The 16,551-nt window shown below is 39.9% G+C and overlaps 1 protein-coding gene across 5 annotated transcripts in view; it reads right to left on the bottom strand.

The window, feature by feature from the left end:
* SPAG17 (sperm associated antigen 17) overlaps positions 1 to 16,551 on the bottom strand; it is a 254,867-nt gene that overhangs the window by 188,225 nt on the left and 50,091 nt on the right. For 4 of the 5 annotated variants that reach the window (XR_011463620.1, XM_070367411.1, XM_070367415.1 and 1 more), the window contains exon 4: positions 4,943 to 5,074. The exons of the other annotated variant lie outside the window; for it this stretch is intronic. Coding sequence is in view for 3 of the 4 variants with exons in the window: in XM_070367411.1 (XP_070223512.1) it covers positions 4,943 to 5,074 (132 nt within the window). In the remaining variant the exon portion in view is untranslated. The remainder of the gene's footprint in view (positions 1 to 4,942; positions 5,075 to 16,551) is intronic. 5 annotated transcript variants of the gene reach the window in all.

Raw genomic sequence — 16,551 nt, 5'->3', positions numbered from 1 at the left:
GCTATCCTACATCCAGAAGGGAAGAGAGAAGGGCTGAGGACGTTTGGAGGAATCCCAGTAAATCTAGTTCTAAGAGATTCCCCCAAAGACAAGCTCATTTCTGGGCAGGGTGGCTGGGTGGGTGGTGAGATTGGATAAGAAGTCAGGATTCCCTTGGGAATAGGCGGTTTCTTTGAGCAGTTCCCCCACTTAACCTCAGAATGTTGTGCATGCGTGCTAAGTCGCTTCAGTTGTGTCCGACTCTATGCGAGCCTATGGACCGTAGTTTGCCAGGCTACTCTGTCCATGGGATTCTCCAGGCAAGAATACTGGAGTGGGTTGTTGCGCCAGGGGATCTTCCTGACCCAGAGATCGAATCTGTGTTTCTTATGTCTTCTGCATTGGCAGGTGGGATTTTTTTACCACTTGTATGCAGTGTAATTAGCAAGTTGGTAGATCCCACTGAGTAGTCATTCGTTCCTATAATGAGGCATTTCTGGGAAGTTCTCTACTGATTGCCAGCCAAAAGTTCTATTTTGCATAATTATTGAGACACAGAAGGGGTTTGTACAGTCGTTAAGAACGTGATCTTAGAGTCTGACAGTTCTGGATTTAAATCCCAGATCCATCTCCATTCAGCCACTGGAAATTTACTTAACTTTTCACACCCTCAGTTTTGCCATCTGCAAATTGAGAATAATACTCTGTACCTCAGAGTCATTTAAAGGATTAAGTGATGTAATGGATGTAAACAGCTTAAGTATAGTGCCAAGCAGACAATAATAGTAGCTAATTACTGTTATTAGCTCCTGTAACAGTAGCTATTTGTATTTCAAAATACTATTCTATTTTAAATATGTATATTTCTTTACATTTTTCCCAAAGTCTGTAAAAGGTTTCATTAATTAATAGCATCCCAATTAGGAAAGCGCTGCTCTAGTTTACAGATAAACCGCCAATGATTTACCCTGAATCACTGAATTTTGTAGCTCTTCAGATCCAACAGTTCTGTTGGTAGTATCCTCATTTCGATTATCCAGCCTCAAAGAATTCCACGCAGTTAGTGAGGCAAGTTATTCCTTTCCAGAAACCACACGGGTCCCTCTAAACTGAGTTTCTGCTCTTCCTCTGTTTGATTTCTTAAAATAGTTTCTGAAGATTTTAACCACAACTGAATCAAAACTAACCAGCCTGTAATTTCCTGGTATGTCCCTATGGCCTTTCTTTTAAAACAAAACACACATACAAAATGGCATTACATTGGCTGGTTTCCAGTGTTTCGGGGTTTTAACTGGAGTAAGCTGGAAAACGTCAATGAAAGTTATCCTAATTTCTCCTTGTCAGTCCTTTGGAGTAGGTTCTGGGCTGTTGGGGCTTCATCATGATATCTTATCAAATTTAGGTGCTTTTAATTTGGAGTTATTTTAAGAAAAGTTTACCAATACCAGCCGTCCATATTCCTAACTGCATGTCTTCCTTCTCTTCAGTTCTAGGACATCGAAAAATAAGGCAACTGGTATTAAGTAGATAAGTCAGAAAGAGAAAGAACTGCTCTGCTTTTATATAAAAGATATGCCAAAAAATATCTAAGAAAATATGGACTGGTTATTTGAATTCACAACTTAAAAGCACAGTTAGAATATATTTGAATCTTTCCCCAAAACCTATCCAAAGGTTCTGAACTCAGCTCAGATATACAGACTACATTTAGTTTGGCTGATTATTTAAATTAGTTAATTTTTTTGTTTGTTTTATAGTCATTTAAATTTTTTCCACGATTAAATGTTTTCTTTTAGCTGAATTCTCAATATATTTTAAATATTTTGATTCACAACGAAGTGTTTTGGCTTTTAAAATGTTTATAATTAATATATAACCTAAAAGTTGTAATTAAAAAGAAGTAAAAATGTGAATAATATTGTAATATTCAGATAATGACTAAATTAAAACCTGGTTCAGAATAGAAACCAATCAATTATTTTAAAATTATAATGAACCTTATGAAAATATATGTCCCAGTAGATTGTTTCTCTAAATGCTTGTTTCCATAAATGTTTGTTAAATTAACAATTAACAACAAATTGATAATGATATAACTAAAAATGCACAATAAATGTTCAGATAATGATATGTGCAAGGAAAATTCAATTTCAAGCAAAACATTCTCCTATTCAGATTTTAAGATAAAATAAAATCTAATTTGGGATTAATTATATGAAAGAATCATATTCAGAAGTTCTGAAATGTTAAAATACATTTCTAGAAATAAAGTATATTTTCTTCATGATATGTATGTTTGGAAATAACCAACAAGATGTTTCCAAACAGATAAAAGTTTCAAAATATATTCAACTTACTACAATTAGAGGCAGGAATTTGTCTCCTAGAGATTCACATGCTAAAGGGTTCTAAACTGTTCTTCAAGAAATATCTTCCTTGTATTATTTTTTATAATATTAATTATCCAGCATACTTTCTTCATAGACAAAGAAAATGCAATGTTAAGCATAGTCTGAAGTATTATAAATGATTAAAATTAGTGGAATCTAAAATAATGATATTTTACTGTATCTGGCTATTGGAACTATATTATTAAGCATAGATGGTTAAAACAGAATCAAATATGTAGTGTACATACATTTTTTTCCATTGGAGAAAAAGGACAGGGACCTAATTATATTACTTTTTTTTGTCCACATAGTCTCCCTAGTATTTTCTATAACTACTGCTATGAATAATTGTCAAGCATTTGTTTTAAAAAATGCAATTCCAAAGATTCAACAAAGAAGAAACAAAACACTCTGGGTTGTACAAGTGTAAACATATAGCTAGTATTTGAGAGAAAGAAACTATATATCATGTTGATGTTAAAAAGCTAACGAGAGAGTCACTCCTTGCAGGAATCTCAGAATCTCACCAGGGGTTCAGAAAGAAGAAACTGGATAAAGTCCTCTTTTCTTTTTTTCATTTTCTAATCCACAACGTAGCATCAGTTTTCATGCTTTATACTTATTTTGCTATCTGCTCAATTCCCTGGCTGACAAGCATTAACCTCAATTGTTTTAAGTGACCTGCTGGGCAGCATTGTTGAAATGAACATAGATTATATCACCCCTCCAACAACTCCCTTAGTCTTGCCTTCACTGAGATAACTTTTCTGGAGAGTACTCCCTTCCTTTCAGTTTTCATCCATTTATTTAGCACTGGCTTGTGTGTTTTCAACTCAGAGATTTTGGGGTTGATGTTTTGGGAATCCAATCTAATGAAGATACCGATTAGATTATGTAATTGTTGTCTCTTAATTGCTCAAAGAGTTCTTTTATGCATCTATTACTTTCTTATTTTTATAAATCTAAAATTCCTTAAGATTCTTAAATTTTCAACAAAAAGATTATTTCTGTATCTTAAGAATTTTATAACTGCATTATTATTTTGTTCACATTTCAAAGAAATAACAGTGCAGAAATAATTTTATACTGTTAGCTGTAAAAACTTCCTCGGCTTCCAGGATATCCCATTTATTGTTACTTAAAATTTGTTGACTGAAATCTAAAACCTACTCCTATCACAACTACTGACTCAAAACAGGTAGTAAATAAGTAAATCAACACTCAGCAAGTAACTTACATTTGTAGGTGCTGTGGGAAAGCACAAAGCTAATAGAAGGTGTAAGAATTTTCGGAGGACTCAGAGTCTACTTTTTATAATTCAGATTCCCATGTGACACTGGAATTTTAAAAAGGCAAGAAAAGCTGTTTCTATACTAGTTTCAAATTTTCCAATTTTTATTCTGCCAAGTCTTAATATCCCTGAGTTCCCTGAGTATTGCTTGAGGTACAAATCTCCTGTACCCGATAGAAAGAGCTTCATACAGATGGAAAACTGTACCATCAACTGTGTCCATTTAAGTAGAATTTTCCTGGGAACAATATATATCACCCTAGTAAGAGGCTAAATAGGGAATCTCTTTGAAAAGCATAAAGCCCTTTATTACAAATATAAGGTGGTATTATTATTTTTTTTTCTGTGATTATCCCATCAAGAGTTCAGTGGAAACAGGAAAGCCAAATTTGGGGAGGTGGGTGGTCTTACAAAGAGGAAGTAGGTATTATTGGAATGTGTTCACTTTTCTCTTTTTTTCTTCCATGACTTCGTTTTGCCGCTCCCATTTAGAGGCATAAAGAAACAATTTACTTATAAATGCATTTCATACAAACAAATGCACACATACTTATTACACATGTGCAAACAGAAGCATTTGACTTTCCAAAAATATTTCAGCATAATTTGGAAAATAAGAAAAACTTTTCTCATTTTGACAAAGGGTTAAATAGCAAATGGGTTTGCAACTGGCATCACTTTGCCAAAAGGACTTTAAAATATTTTTTTTTTCAGATGAAAAACACAAATTTTTGGAAAACACACAGATTGACTTCATATGCAAATGAAAAATCTATATGTGAAGAAATAATCAGGTACATAATATGGGAGTAGAAGTGATGGTTTGCTGCTGAAATATTTAGATTATTAGGAAGGTACAGTTGTAGCCTATTATTTTAATAAGTACTCTATTGAATATCACGTAAAATATTTAAAATAGTTAGACCCTGACTTTGCGGGGGTTTCTCACCTTTTTATATTCTCCTGACTCCGTGTCTGTCCTCTGGTTCCCTAATTTGCTCCTAGCGTACAAACAGACTACCATAAAAATGACCTCAGCCACATGCCCTGGAATATTGTCACATTTCAGGGGAACTTACTTTTAATGGGTTTGTCTTTGAGAAAATGTAATTCCTCCACTAGCTCTTTGGATAGACTTTCCCCTGGAAAGTTGAGGTGACGGTTAAATGTGCTAGGTAACACTTCGTGGCAGGCTTACGGAGAGAGGAAGTGCCCCAGAGAACCTGGCTGCAGCTCAGTCACTCTTGCTGGTTTAGAAAACCCACCACTGCCCTCCCAGTACCTTCTTCTCGCTTTCCCGGCGCTGCTGGTCTTTTAACTTAATCTGAAGAAGCTGAAATTTCAAGAGTTTCCCTATCAGTGGTAAGGTTAATTTCTCTCCGCTGTCCATAATTGCTTTTGCTGCCGTTAACACCTATGAAGAAACACAATTATTAGGAAAGTGGCATTTTATAACCTTTGGCATGTCTGTCAGTGATGAAAAGACAAAATGGTATTCTGAATTTTGTAATATTTGTCTTACTGCAAAGGTGCCTCAATGCTGGCCAAAAAAATTAGGGAAAAATGCCCCAATGCCATAAAGCGAGGCATTTACCCTCTACCCGAAATATATTGGGTTGTCTGAAAATGAACTTTTTCCAATAAGGGCTTCCCATGATGATGCTTGACTCAGACTCCCAAAGAGGGGTGGAGGAAAGACAGGCGGGGCTCGGTGTCAGGATGACCGGCGGGTCAGTTTCATGCTACAGAAAGTCTATTGTTTGGCACAGCCAATAGCCCAAACTGTCAAACCTTGACTTATTAGGACGCTATAAATTAAGTAGGGTTTTATAAAAAGTGAAATGGCTATGTTAGCAGTCTTTTATTTCTTGGTGACCAAAGTCAAATGAAAGATAAAAGCTGTTTGACACAGAGGCGCCATGCGAATGTTGCTCCCCTACCCCCACTCCCTTGCAATTTAATGTTGATCCTGTTGGTATGCAGCCTAATTGGGGTGAAATAAGGTTATTGAGTTTTCTTTGGGTGACGACAGCCACTAGGAACATACAGCTGTATTGTCCAGATGTGTGGCACTGACAGCCTGTTTTATAACTATGCTTTTTACAGCTTGTTTCCCCTAAATTTCACACAACTCTAACATCTGGGCCCTTTTCCTTGGAGCCCTATAACCACTTTATTTACTGCAAAAAAAATAAAATCATGTAAAATATACCATAAAAAGTTGTTACGTGTTTCTCTTTCTTCATGTTGTCTCCCTAATAAAGTTCACCGCGGCCGGAAGCACTGTCACAAAAGTAATCTAGTCAAAGTGTTTCTCGACTTTTGTTTTTAAGCAAGTATCAGATTTATTTATAATCTCGGGATGAATTAGGTGTTACTAAAATGTTCTGACATGTTGCTTTTCTCCCCCCTTGGAGCAATTACTCCTCAGGGCGCATATGGTGTCAATTTCAGAGCCTCCCGTCTCAGACAATGACCGCGCACACTGCATCTCATCAGGCTGCGTCTTGTCTGAGGTTCATACCAGTCCTTGGTCAGGGCTTTCCTGACCGATCTGGTTCCTTAGGACTTTTCACTTTGCCAAGGGAAATAGCTGAAAGGAAGGGAGATGGCTATTTTGCTTCTAACTGCAGATGGCCCTGTGGATTATCATAAGCCAAAATGTAACTGGACCGCCTGGAGACCACGTCGGGGTTTCCTGCCTTGCATCGCAGGAGGGGAAAGCCAGGGGGAGGACTCCTTTAAAGCTGCTGTTTCCAAAAACCAACGGAACAGACCAAATGTCAGAAAGCTTTGCGTGTGTCTAAGCAAACACTCTCCGTGAAACAGAGCTCTTTGCTTTTTATGGCAGTTCTGCTCCTGCTAACACGATTTAGGGAAAGGGACATGATGGCTGTGATTTCTGGGAGCTGGAAAACATAAGGGTACACCTGCAGAACCTCACCATTTAATGATGACCAGACTCGAGAGACAAGGGAATCCTGAGCGGTTGGACAGTTAGTTACATATAAAATGAAAGCAGTCCGATTGGTTCCAGTCTCAAGGGTAGGTGTATCTGGTTTGAAATGGTATGTTTCAATAATACCAGCTAAACACTGTGCCGACAATCAGGCTTCTTTGTGACATCTGGTTCAAAATATACAACTCTGAGTTTGTAAGGCTCAGAGCAGTCTAGCATGGGGTGTTTCCCTGTGATACAAATATAATGACAGTGTTGAAGGGAAGTCAACACTGGCCTGGGTCTCTTTTCCTGATGATCTGTGAAAACAGGATATTTACCTACGTCTGGGGTGGTGTGGGTGAAGCCTGCCTGGCGTCACGGTGATGGATGGGATGTCTCTGGAATTGCTTTTTATCCCCATGTCCCTGTGAATGTTACCTCATGGTGTTAAAATGTACTCAAAGCACAACAAAACTTCCCAAGAGAAAGGTATTTTTCAGGCCATAAATGTTATTTCTGGTTCATCAAAAAACTGTCTGTAGAGAGCTGGATTTAAAACAAAAAGCTGGCAAAGCCTCAAAATAAGAATGATATCCTCCTGTGAAATGGGGAGATGAGGAGCTGCAGGGCACCCAGGTTCTCACGGACACAGAGCCCATCAGAGCAGTGGCAGGGCGAATCCCAAGGAGGCATTCTCCTCCCTGAACAGGCCCAGTCGGAGGGAGACTCAATGCTGATGCCCACACTCCTGGAGAAGGACACGGCAGTGCACGTGGCCTCATGAGCAACCAGTAAGCTTGTCCTTTCTGGAAGAGATGTGACTCCCACACGTGCCACTGTCTTTCTGTGCTTCCCCCAAAGGGAATGATCATATGACTCCTGGGGGTAATTAAAGTAACTAAAAGTCTCTTCTGAAAAAAATCTTAGACTGAAAATGTTTATGGTATGTGAGTCATCCCCTGGAGAGGTAGAAACAGAAAATTATTTATAAATGAATTTCTACTGAAAAATCTTTCTTCTCACACCCCACAGTTCACACTTCCACCCACCAGGAACTGGATCTTAGATGAAAAACCAATCCTCAGAAATCTTTGTCTGAAGGGTACATCTTTGAAGGAAGAAAAAAATATGTGTGGATTTTAAAAGGTGGTGCAGTTTCTCGAGTAACGTTTGAGAAAAGCTTCCCTTTCTTGCCTCACTTGTAGTAACTGAAGTAGTAATCAAAATGTCAACCTTTCAGAATTTTAAGCATTTCTTGTCTAGTATCTGGGCTTCCCTGGTAGCTCAGATGGTGAAGAATCTGCCTGCAATTCAGGAGACCTCAGTTCAACCCCTGGGTTGGGAAGATTCCCTGGAGAATGGAATGGCAACCCACTCTAGCATTCTTGCCTGCAGAATTCTGTGTACAGACCACGGGGTAGCAAAGAGTCAGACAAAACTGAATGACTACCACTTGTCCAGTATTTAGTCCATGTGTGTGTGTGTATCTGTGTGTCTCTCTGTATATATATCTGTGTATCTGTGTGTGTGTATTTCTGTACGTCTGTGTGTGTGTGTGTGTTGGGGAGGTAAGATGGCAAGGGCTGTCGGTCTTGGGAGGATGAGGGATATAAGAGAAAAAGGACACAGTGAGCTGATCAGAGCTATGGTGTAATTAGACAAAATCCCGTTTCCAGAACTAGGCAGAAAAAGTCCTCAGTGGGTTGAAACCTGGGTACTCATCAAGTCAAAATACCAAACAAATGATCCTGACATGAGTCAGAAACTTAAAATAATGAGTCTTACAGGCAAGTGAGACTTGTTAAATAGAGAAAAACTGCTGCCAGACAAGGCCTGTGTGTGTCTCCTAGACCTACTCAGGCCAGGCCACGGGGCCTGCCAGGGCTGTGAGGGATGTCCAGGTCAACGTACCCGAGGTGCTCAGTTCTGGAAAAGTCTAGTGGAGGAAATTTAGCTTCAAAGAGTGCAGCTGAGGCAGGAAGACACATCTGTGTTTTACTGTGTGAAGGTCTGATTTTGAAGGTAGATGCCCTTTGTCTTCTAGGAAGTTTGTGATTCTGAGCACACTAAGAAATAAAAGCATTTCACTGTATATCACTGGCCTGCCTCAAAGATTTATGTCATATTTACTGTCTAATGATCTGATCCAACAAAAACACACCAAATGAGCCAAATTCTTTGCTTTCCTGGGGATCAGGCCCACCTACAGCCCTCTCCCCCGCTCTTCATCCCGTTCTGAGGATCCTCCCCACATTAGTAGTAAGCACGGCATCAGTCTGGACAACACTTAGAACTGCTCCAAAGGTTCCCAGGGGAACTGAATATATGCATGTGTGCAAATGTATGTGTGTGTGTGTATATATATATATGTGTGTGTGTGTGTGTGTGTGTGTGTATAGATGATAGATAGATAGATAGATAGATAGGACTTCTGTGGGGTCTATAGATCTGCTGCCTGGCTTCCCTGGAGTGCTTATAGAACAGCTTGCATTGTAGCTTAACTTGCTGCATGTTCAATCCAGGTGAGTTCTAAGGAAGGTTAAGACTTTGGATCTGCATTTCTCCTGCCTGGAGCAAGCCATGGGAAGGAGGTGGTGGGGAAGAGGGAAAGGTGCTTATGTTGGCAGAGAAGGGAGGGGTGATGAGAGAGGCATAAGGTGAGGGAAGACTTTCCCTGCAAGAGTTCCAAATAGTCACTCTTTCTCCTAAAAATCTCTTGGTTTCAGGGTCTTCTTTGAGTGTCCATGGTATTTGCTAGAGTAGCTGTAAAAATGCTTAAGGCATGATTTCACATTTAACCCATTATTCCTGCATCAGTGATTTAGGGTTGGTTTGGAGATGTAAAGACCTCAGCAAATAGGAACAGAATCCATAAACCTGACTCACTCCAGACTAGCCCAGGGCTGAGCAAATACGTCTTTAACATGCTAATTTTATTTGTTCATTTGTTTTTTCATTCATTCATTCATTTGGTATCACATTCTCTTGTTTCTCTCATTTCTTTAATACATGACTGAGTATAACACTTCCTTATCATGGTACAAAGTCCAAACAGTACCAGAAGGACATACAGTGGGAAAAACATGCTTCCCCAATCTCCTCCATTCCATTGACCAATTCTTGTCTTAAAATAATTTCCTATGCAAATATAGACATACATCTTTTTATATTTTAATACAAATAGTATCACACTTTAATATTGTCAGGTGGTTTGTGTTTTTACATCCACAGGTAGCCAGGACAGCTTTCTAGGCTGACATATATTGTTTGCATATGCATTTTTAAATTATTGGCATAAACCTCTATTGTATGGGTGTTTGGTCATTTACTTAATCAGTTCCCAACTGATGGACATTTTGGTAATTTCAGGTTTTTTTTTTTCTATTAAGCTCATGTATATTTTAAATATTTATTGATACTTCCAAATTGACATCTGAAAAGTTAGCAGCATTCTTGTTTCCACAACTGAATGAAAGGATATGCTCCCACATGGGCCCTGTTAACTGGATATTCTCCAACTTTTGTCTATATTCATGCTGACAGGTCTGTGATTGTGGAAATGTTCTTTATCCGTGCTGTACAACAGAGGAGCCACCAGCCACTGGCTGTTATTGAGCACTTGAATATTGCTAGTGTGACTGAGGAACTGAATTTTTAATTTTATTTAAAACTAAAATGTAAAGAGCCACGTGTAACTCGAGGCTTCTGTTTTGGTCAGGACATGTCTGTGCTGCAATAAAAAGTGGAAAAATTACTATTTCATTTAAAATTATGATTATTTAAGACAACAAGGATTTATTGTATAAGCACAGGGAAATATAGTTAACATCTTATTATGACCTATACTAGAAAATAATTTATATATATATGTATAACTGAATCACTTTGCCGTACACCTGAAACTAATACAATATTGTAAATCGGCTATACTTCAATAAATAAAATAATGTTTGTTTAATCATCCCACCACTTTGTCCCTTTGATTTTACCCTTAAAACTGAAAGAAAAGATATTCTTATGGCACCATCCTTGGCAAAGTTGATTAATGTAGGAATACTCATATGCATTATTAAATATAATGGTACACTCAGATATTACCCAGTGAAAAGTAATGGAAATTTATGACTTCCAGGCTAAGATATTTTTTTCCGCTCATTTAAGAAATACGCCCTTGAACAGGTGAGGATAAATGGGACTTGCCTGAGGCATAATTTAGAAAGATACAGAGTGCCTTTTTGCTGTCTAAATCACTCCTGCCACTAAAACAGAAAAGATTTAACTTAGTAACTCACTCTGAATGAATTTTACTATGCCAGTGCGTAAGCTGTATTATAAGGTTTTATCCTTTAGTTATAGAATGAAAGGGACTAGCAACTGATGATATAATTTCAACCAATAAGTAATAGGTGTGACAACTGAGAATTTAGGGTGGGAGGTGACTACTATCTTTCACCTGAAAGCCTGAAATGCTTGAGGCTGACTCTGAAGATGAATATAGTTTCGCTTTTGTGCCCCCAGAAGACTGCCCCCAGAAGACAACAGCCTTCCGGCCATGACTAGCTTCTCCTCTACCCACCCTCAAGTTTCACTGCCTGGAGTTCTTACACTCCACGACTAAGTCTGCAGGGGAAGAACCGTGAGGGGAAAATGGAAATAACCTTGGGGCAGGGTCAGAGGAGGAGCATCTGAGAGGACGAGAAGGTGGGTGGGGCAGAAAACCAGCAAGCCAGCAGCTCTGTGCTGTGGGGAAGAATACAGGCAAGGAAACTGCTCTGGGAAGTAAGACCTGGGACTTGTCTGTGTGTGACTGTGTCTGAGTGTGTGTGGACATGTGGTGTGTGTATGCATGTATCTGTGCCTGAATATATCCGTGTGCATGTCTGTGTATGTGTATATGCATGTCTGCACAAGTATGTGTGTTCATGTGTTCAGCTGCCTTTGGGGATGGTCAAGATCATTAAAAGATAGTTTATAAAAACACTGGCAAAACTGAAACAGCAGATATGAAGAATTGGTAACAAGAGAAAACTAACATCTTTAATTGGTACCTTAAAAGTAATACTGTTGATTATTTACCATTTCTAGCTAATTATCCTGCAGAACACAAGTTCCTATGTTTATCAATAACACATGTCAGAATATATATCTATATTTTCATCAAAGTAAACTGTAACTTTATGTGCCATCTTCAAAGTTTCAGTTCAGTTCAGTGGCTCAGTCGTGTCCGACTCTTTGCGACCCCATGAATTGCAGCACGCCAGGCCTCCCTGTCCATCACCATCTCCCAGAGTTCACTCAGACTCACGTCCATCGAGTCGGTGATGCCATCCAGCGATCTCATCCTCTGTCGTCCCCTTCTCCTCCTGCCCCCAATCCCTTCCAGCATCAGAGTCTTTTCCAGTGAGTCAACTCTTTGCATGAGGTGGCCAAAGTACTGGAGTTTCAGCTTCAGCATCATTCCTTCCAAAGAACACTGAGGACTGATCTACTTTAGAATGGACTGGTTGGATCTCCTTGCAGTCCAAGGGACTCTCAAGAGTCTTCTCCAACACCACAGTACAAAAGCATCAATTCTTCGGTGCTCAGCTTTCTTCACAGTCCAACTCTCACATCCATGCATGACTACAGGAAAAACCACAGCCTTGACTAGTTGGACTTTTGTTGGCAAAGTAACGTCTCTGCTTTTGAATATGCCATCTGGGTTGGTCATAACTTTTCTTCCAAGGAGTAAGTGTCTTTTAATTTCATGGCTGCAATCACCATCTGCAGTGATTTTGGAGCCCCCCAAAATAATGTCTGACACTGTTTCCACTTTTTCCCCATGTATTTGCCATGAAGTGATGGGACCAGATGCCATGATCTTCGTTTTCTGAATGTTGAGCTTTAAGCCAACTTTTTCACTCTCCTCTCTCACTTTCATCAAGAGGCTTTTGAGTTCCTCTTCACTTTCTGCCATAAGGGTGGTGTCATCTGCATATCTGAGGTTATTGATATTTCTCCTGGCAATCTTGAGTCCAGCTTGTGCTTCTTCCAGCCCAGTGTTTCTCATGATGTACTCTGCATAGAAGTTAAATAAGCAGGGTGACAATATACAGCCTTGACGTACTCCTTTTCCTATTTGGAACCAGTCTGTTGTTCCATGTGCAGTTCTAACTGTTGCTTCCTGACCTGCATACAGGTTTCTCAAGAGGCAGGTCAAAGTTTGCTGCTTGTGTATTCTGCTTTTGTCTTATATATGCTATGCGTGTATGTGTTCATTCACTCAGTTGTGTCTGTCTCTTTGCAAACCTATGGACTGTAGCCCACCAGGCTCCTCTGTCCATGGGATTTCCCAAGCAAGAATACTGGAGTGGGTTGCTGTTTCTTCCTCCAGGGGATCTTTCCAACCCAGGGATCAAACCCATGTCTCCTGCATTGGCAGGTGGATACTTTACCACTGAGCCACCTGGGAAGCCCTATATATGCTATATATACTTTTAAAATGACAAAGTCAGAGGACATACTGCCCCAGTGTAAGTGTGTACATATGTGTGTGTTTTTCACAAAATTTTCAATGTTTAGAGTGAAAGGTGGGTGAAAGGTGAGTGAAAGTGAAAAGTGGGAGTGATTCTAAATATTTGATGAGAAGGATGGATGAGCAGGTGATTTCAAATAACTGAAAAGAGCCACTTATATAGAGATTCTCTCATAGGAAAAGATTCCTGTTGGGAATTTAGGTCCTTGGGTTCAAGGGATGATGAACCAGCTGCTGAAGCCACAACTGCACATGGGCAGCGAAGTAGAGAAGCACAGGCTGCGTTTGTATCCCGGTCTTCTCAAACAGTACCACTGGGTAGCCTTGAAAAAGTTCCCTAATGCCTATAAACCTCAGCTTTTTAAGCTACATCCGGGTTTCTCAACGGTGGCACTACTGACAATGAACGCCAGGTAATTCTTCATTGCAGGAGGTTTTTGTGTGCACTGGAGGCTGTTTTTTCCACATCCTCTGGCTACCCCAATGGTGACAAGCAAAGTTATATCCAGAGATTGCCAAATTTCCCCAGGGAACAAAACCATCCCTGGTTGAGAACCACGGATGTACATAAAAAGGATATGAACAGTGCTTATTTCACAAGACTATACTGAGAGTTGAATGCAATAGCGCACAGAAAGGGCTAGCAAGACTTAGGTGAATGATATACACACAGAAAACTTTTACTAAAATGAGCTCTTACTGTTCTTACGCTTGCATCCAGAGAAGGATTAGAATTCTTGAAGACCTTTCAGTTCAGGTTGGGGGAGAGAGAAAAGGAGCGGAGCAATGTGCATTTGGGCAGGCAGAAGGGGACCTTAATCTGTTACCAGATGGTGGCAACCTGGATGTGCCTTTCACTTAACCCTTTCTCTGTTCTGACAAGGACAGGTCAAGGTCCATGTAGAGAAAGCGGAGATAAAAGCAAAAGGTGTAAAGATAGATTTCATCATGGTGCATAATGGGAGTATATAATGGGAGAGGGGAGAGAAGGAGGAAGTCTGCTATTCTTAATTTCTTCTAAAACTAGAGGAAGGAATGATCCGAGTGTTCTGCAACTCCTCAGCTTCCTTTCTGTTCCCCCCACTCTCTTCCCTCCTTCATTCCTCCTGCGTTTACCGAGTGCCAACTTCATTGCATTACTTGATCCTTTATGTGTCAAGTCTATCCAGCTCACATTCTTTAAGTAATGAATAATTTCCAATGAGGCATAATTGGAAAAACAGCTGGAAGGAGCAGGGTTAGCAGTGAGAGAAGGCAATGGGGAGAGACAGAGAAAGAGGAAAGAAAAGGAAGAGGAATGACTGAAAAATATTTTCTCACTTTGAGCAGAGGAAAAGAAAATAATCAAGCGATACGAAGCTGTCCCTACATAAATTTCAAGGTGACGGAAGATCTAGGTTCCATATAGATCATCCTGTCTGTCTCACAACTGGAACGTTATGAAAGGGCTCAGACCACAGCTTAGTGAGAAGTTCTTAATGATGATAAATATCCAGAGCAGGTGACTCCTGGATCATTTTCAGCTGTCCATAATTAAACTGGTATCCATCTCTCGACAATGTCAGGGCTGTAAAATAATTCCAGTCATTGGACCCCTTACATCTGTGCTGAAATGAAATAATATTTGGCAGTAACAAGGAGTCACTGAAACTAAATAAACAACCCCTTTCAAGACTACATAAAAGTCGGTAACATAATAACATTTGACAGGGATTAAGACCTCTTTGGGGCCTAAGGAAGTGTCAGAAGCAGGAATAACAAATACATGGACGGTAGAACAGATCTATGCTCTAACAGACACGTATAATTTGAAATGTGATGAATTTCCCAAGAGAGATGTGTATTTGGAACACCTAGTTTGCACATGTCAGAAAGCACAGGACTTATCTTAGAAGCCTTTGTTGGGGTTACTCTTCCACAGAAGGACAAAAGCAAAGCTTCCCCTTTTCATTAAGGAGTGTTCGGGTTTTTGTATACTTGTGCAATATATACAGGCTCATGAAACTGAATGTGATATCATGGGGAAGGATGGTGAGAAGTTCAGATATATATTAGCTTCAGGTATGTATTACTAACATATGAAACTATTACCTTGGTAATTTTTGTTTTTTAGATCAAGCTTTTTTCCTCAGTCCCAAGATGCCCCCACCCCTCTGATGTCATTCTTGGTTCTTCCAGCTTGTAGTGAAAGCTTCAACTGAACAACCTTCTGATTTTTTGAACCTTCCCTAAGGGAGTCAGCTCTCTTGTATCGGAGTTACTTGTGTCCAGGGTTTGTAATCTCTAGGAGCTTGGAAGGGCAGATCCTGATCTGATTTATCTTTCTCCACCCCTACACAGAATCTTATGCATATGTCATTCAATAATTCTAAAATGGGTCTTTGGAGTTATTTCTTCCTTGATTTGAAGGTAGGTGTTTTCAAATGTTCATAGCTACTGTGATAAAGCTCCACGAGTAGATTGCAAGTATCAGTAGGTTCCCAGGCAGAGTAACACACAGATGGTTACACAGCACACACTATGTGCCAGATAAGGATTGTTCCAACAGTAGCACTAGAATAATTTAAGGATTACACTTTAGATGGGCTTCACAGGTGGTGCTAGTGGTACAGAACCTGCCTGCCAATGCAGAAGATATAAGAGATGTGGGTTCGATCCCTGGATCAGGAAGATTCCCTGGAGGAGGGCATGGTAACCTACCCCAGTGTTCTTGCCTGGAGAATCCTGTGGACAGAGGAGCCTGGTGGGCTACAGTCCATAGGGTCACAAAGAGTCCGACACGACTGAAGCGACTTAGCATGCATGCACTTTAGATAGTCTAACATTTAATTCTCACTTTCCCTTTGAGGTGGTGACTCATCATCCCATTTTACAGATAAAGAAACTGAGGCCTGGCAATCACATAAGTAGTGACTGTGGGATTTGAACTCAGGTTACCTGGATCCAAGGTCCTGTTCTTCATTACCACATTCTGTGGCCTCACAGAAGCCTTTTTACCCTGGAGCTGGAGTCACTGAGCTCCCATCTAGTATCCCAGCCCCTCCCCATCTCTATACCCAGTCCCCATCTTAGCTGGAGGGATGTAGAGTTTTGTAACTTTTTTTTTTTTTAGTTTAAATACTCTTGACTCTCTTACTCATTTTGTCTTTACCTGGTGCCTCCACTCTAAAGAGCTGTATTTCTTTTTTTCCTCTGAGACCTACTGGGAATCTGAGACTGGGAACCCTCAGTCCTAAAATAGCTCTGAAGGGTGGCAGACCATGCTATTTTGGGATAAGAATTATTTTGAACTAAAGATACTTGAAAAACAGATCCCTCTGGGGACTTGCTGTTCCAGGGGAGGATCCCTGTGCACTAGAAATAATCCTAAACTCCCTGGTCCAGGATTGTTTCAGGATGAGCTTGTGACCTACTTCAGCCCAATGGGATATGAGTA

The sequence above is a fragment of the Bos mutus genome, chromosome 3, assembly GCF_027580195.1.
Source record: "Bos mutus isolate GX-2022 chromosome 3, NWIPB_WYAK_1.1, whole genome shotgun sequence".
In the NCBI taxonomy this organism is placed as follows: domain Eukaryota; kingdom Metazoa; phylum Chordata; class Mammalia; order Artiodactyla; family Bovidae; genus Bos; species Bos mutus.
Note: the sequence above shows the minus strand (reverse complement) of the source record. Positions and strands in the feature narration are given on the sequence as shown.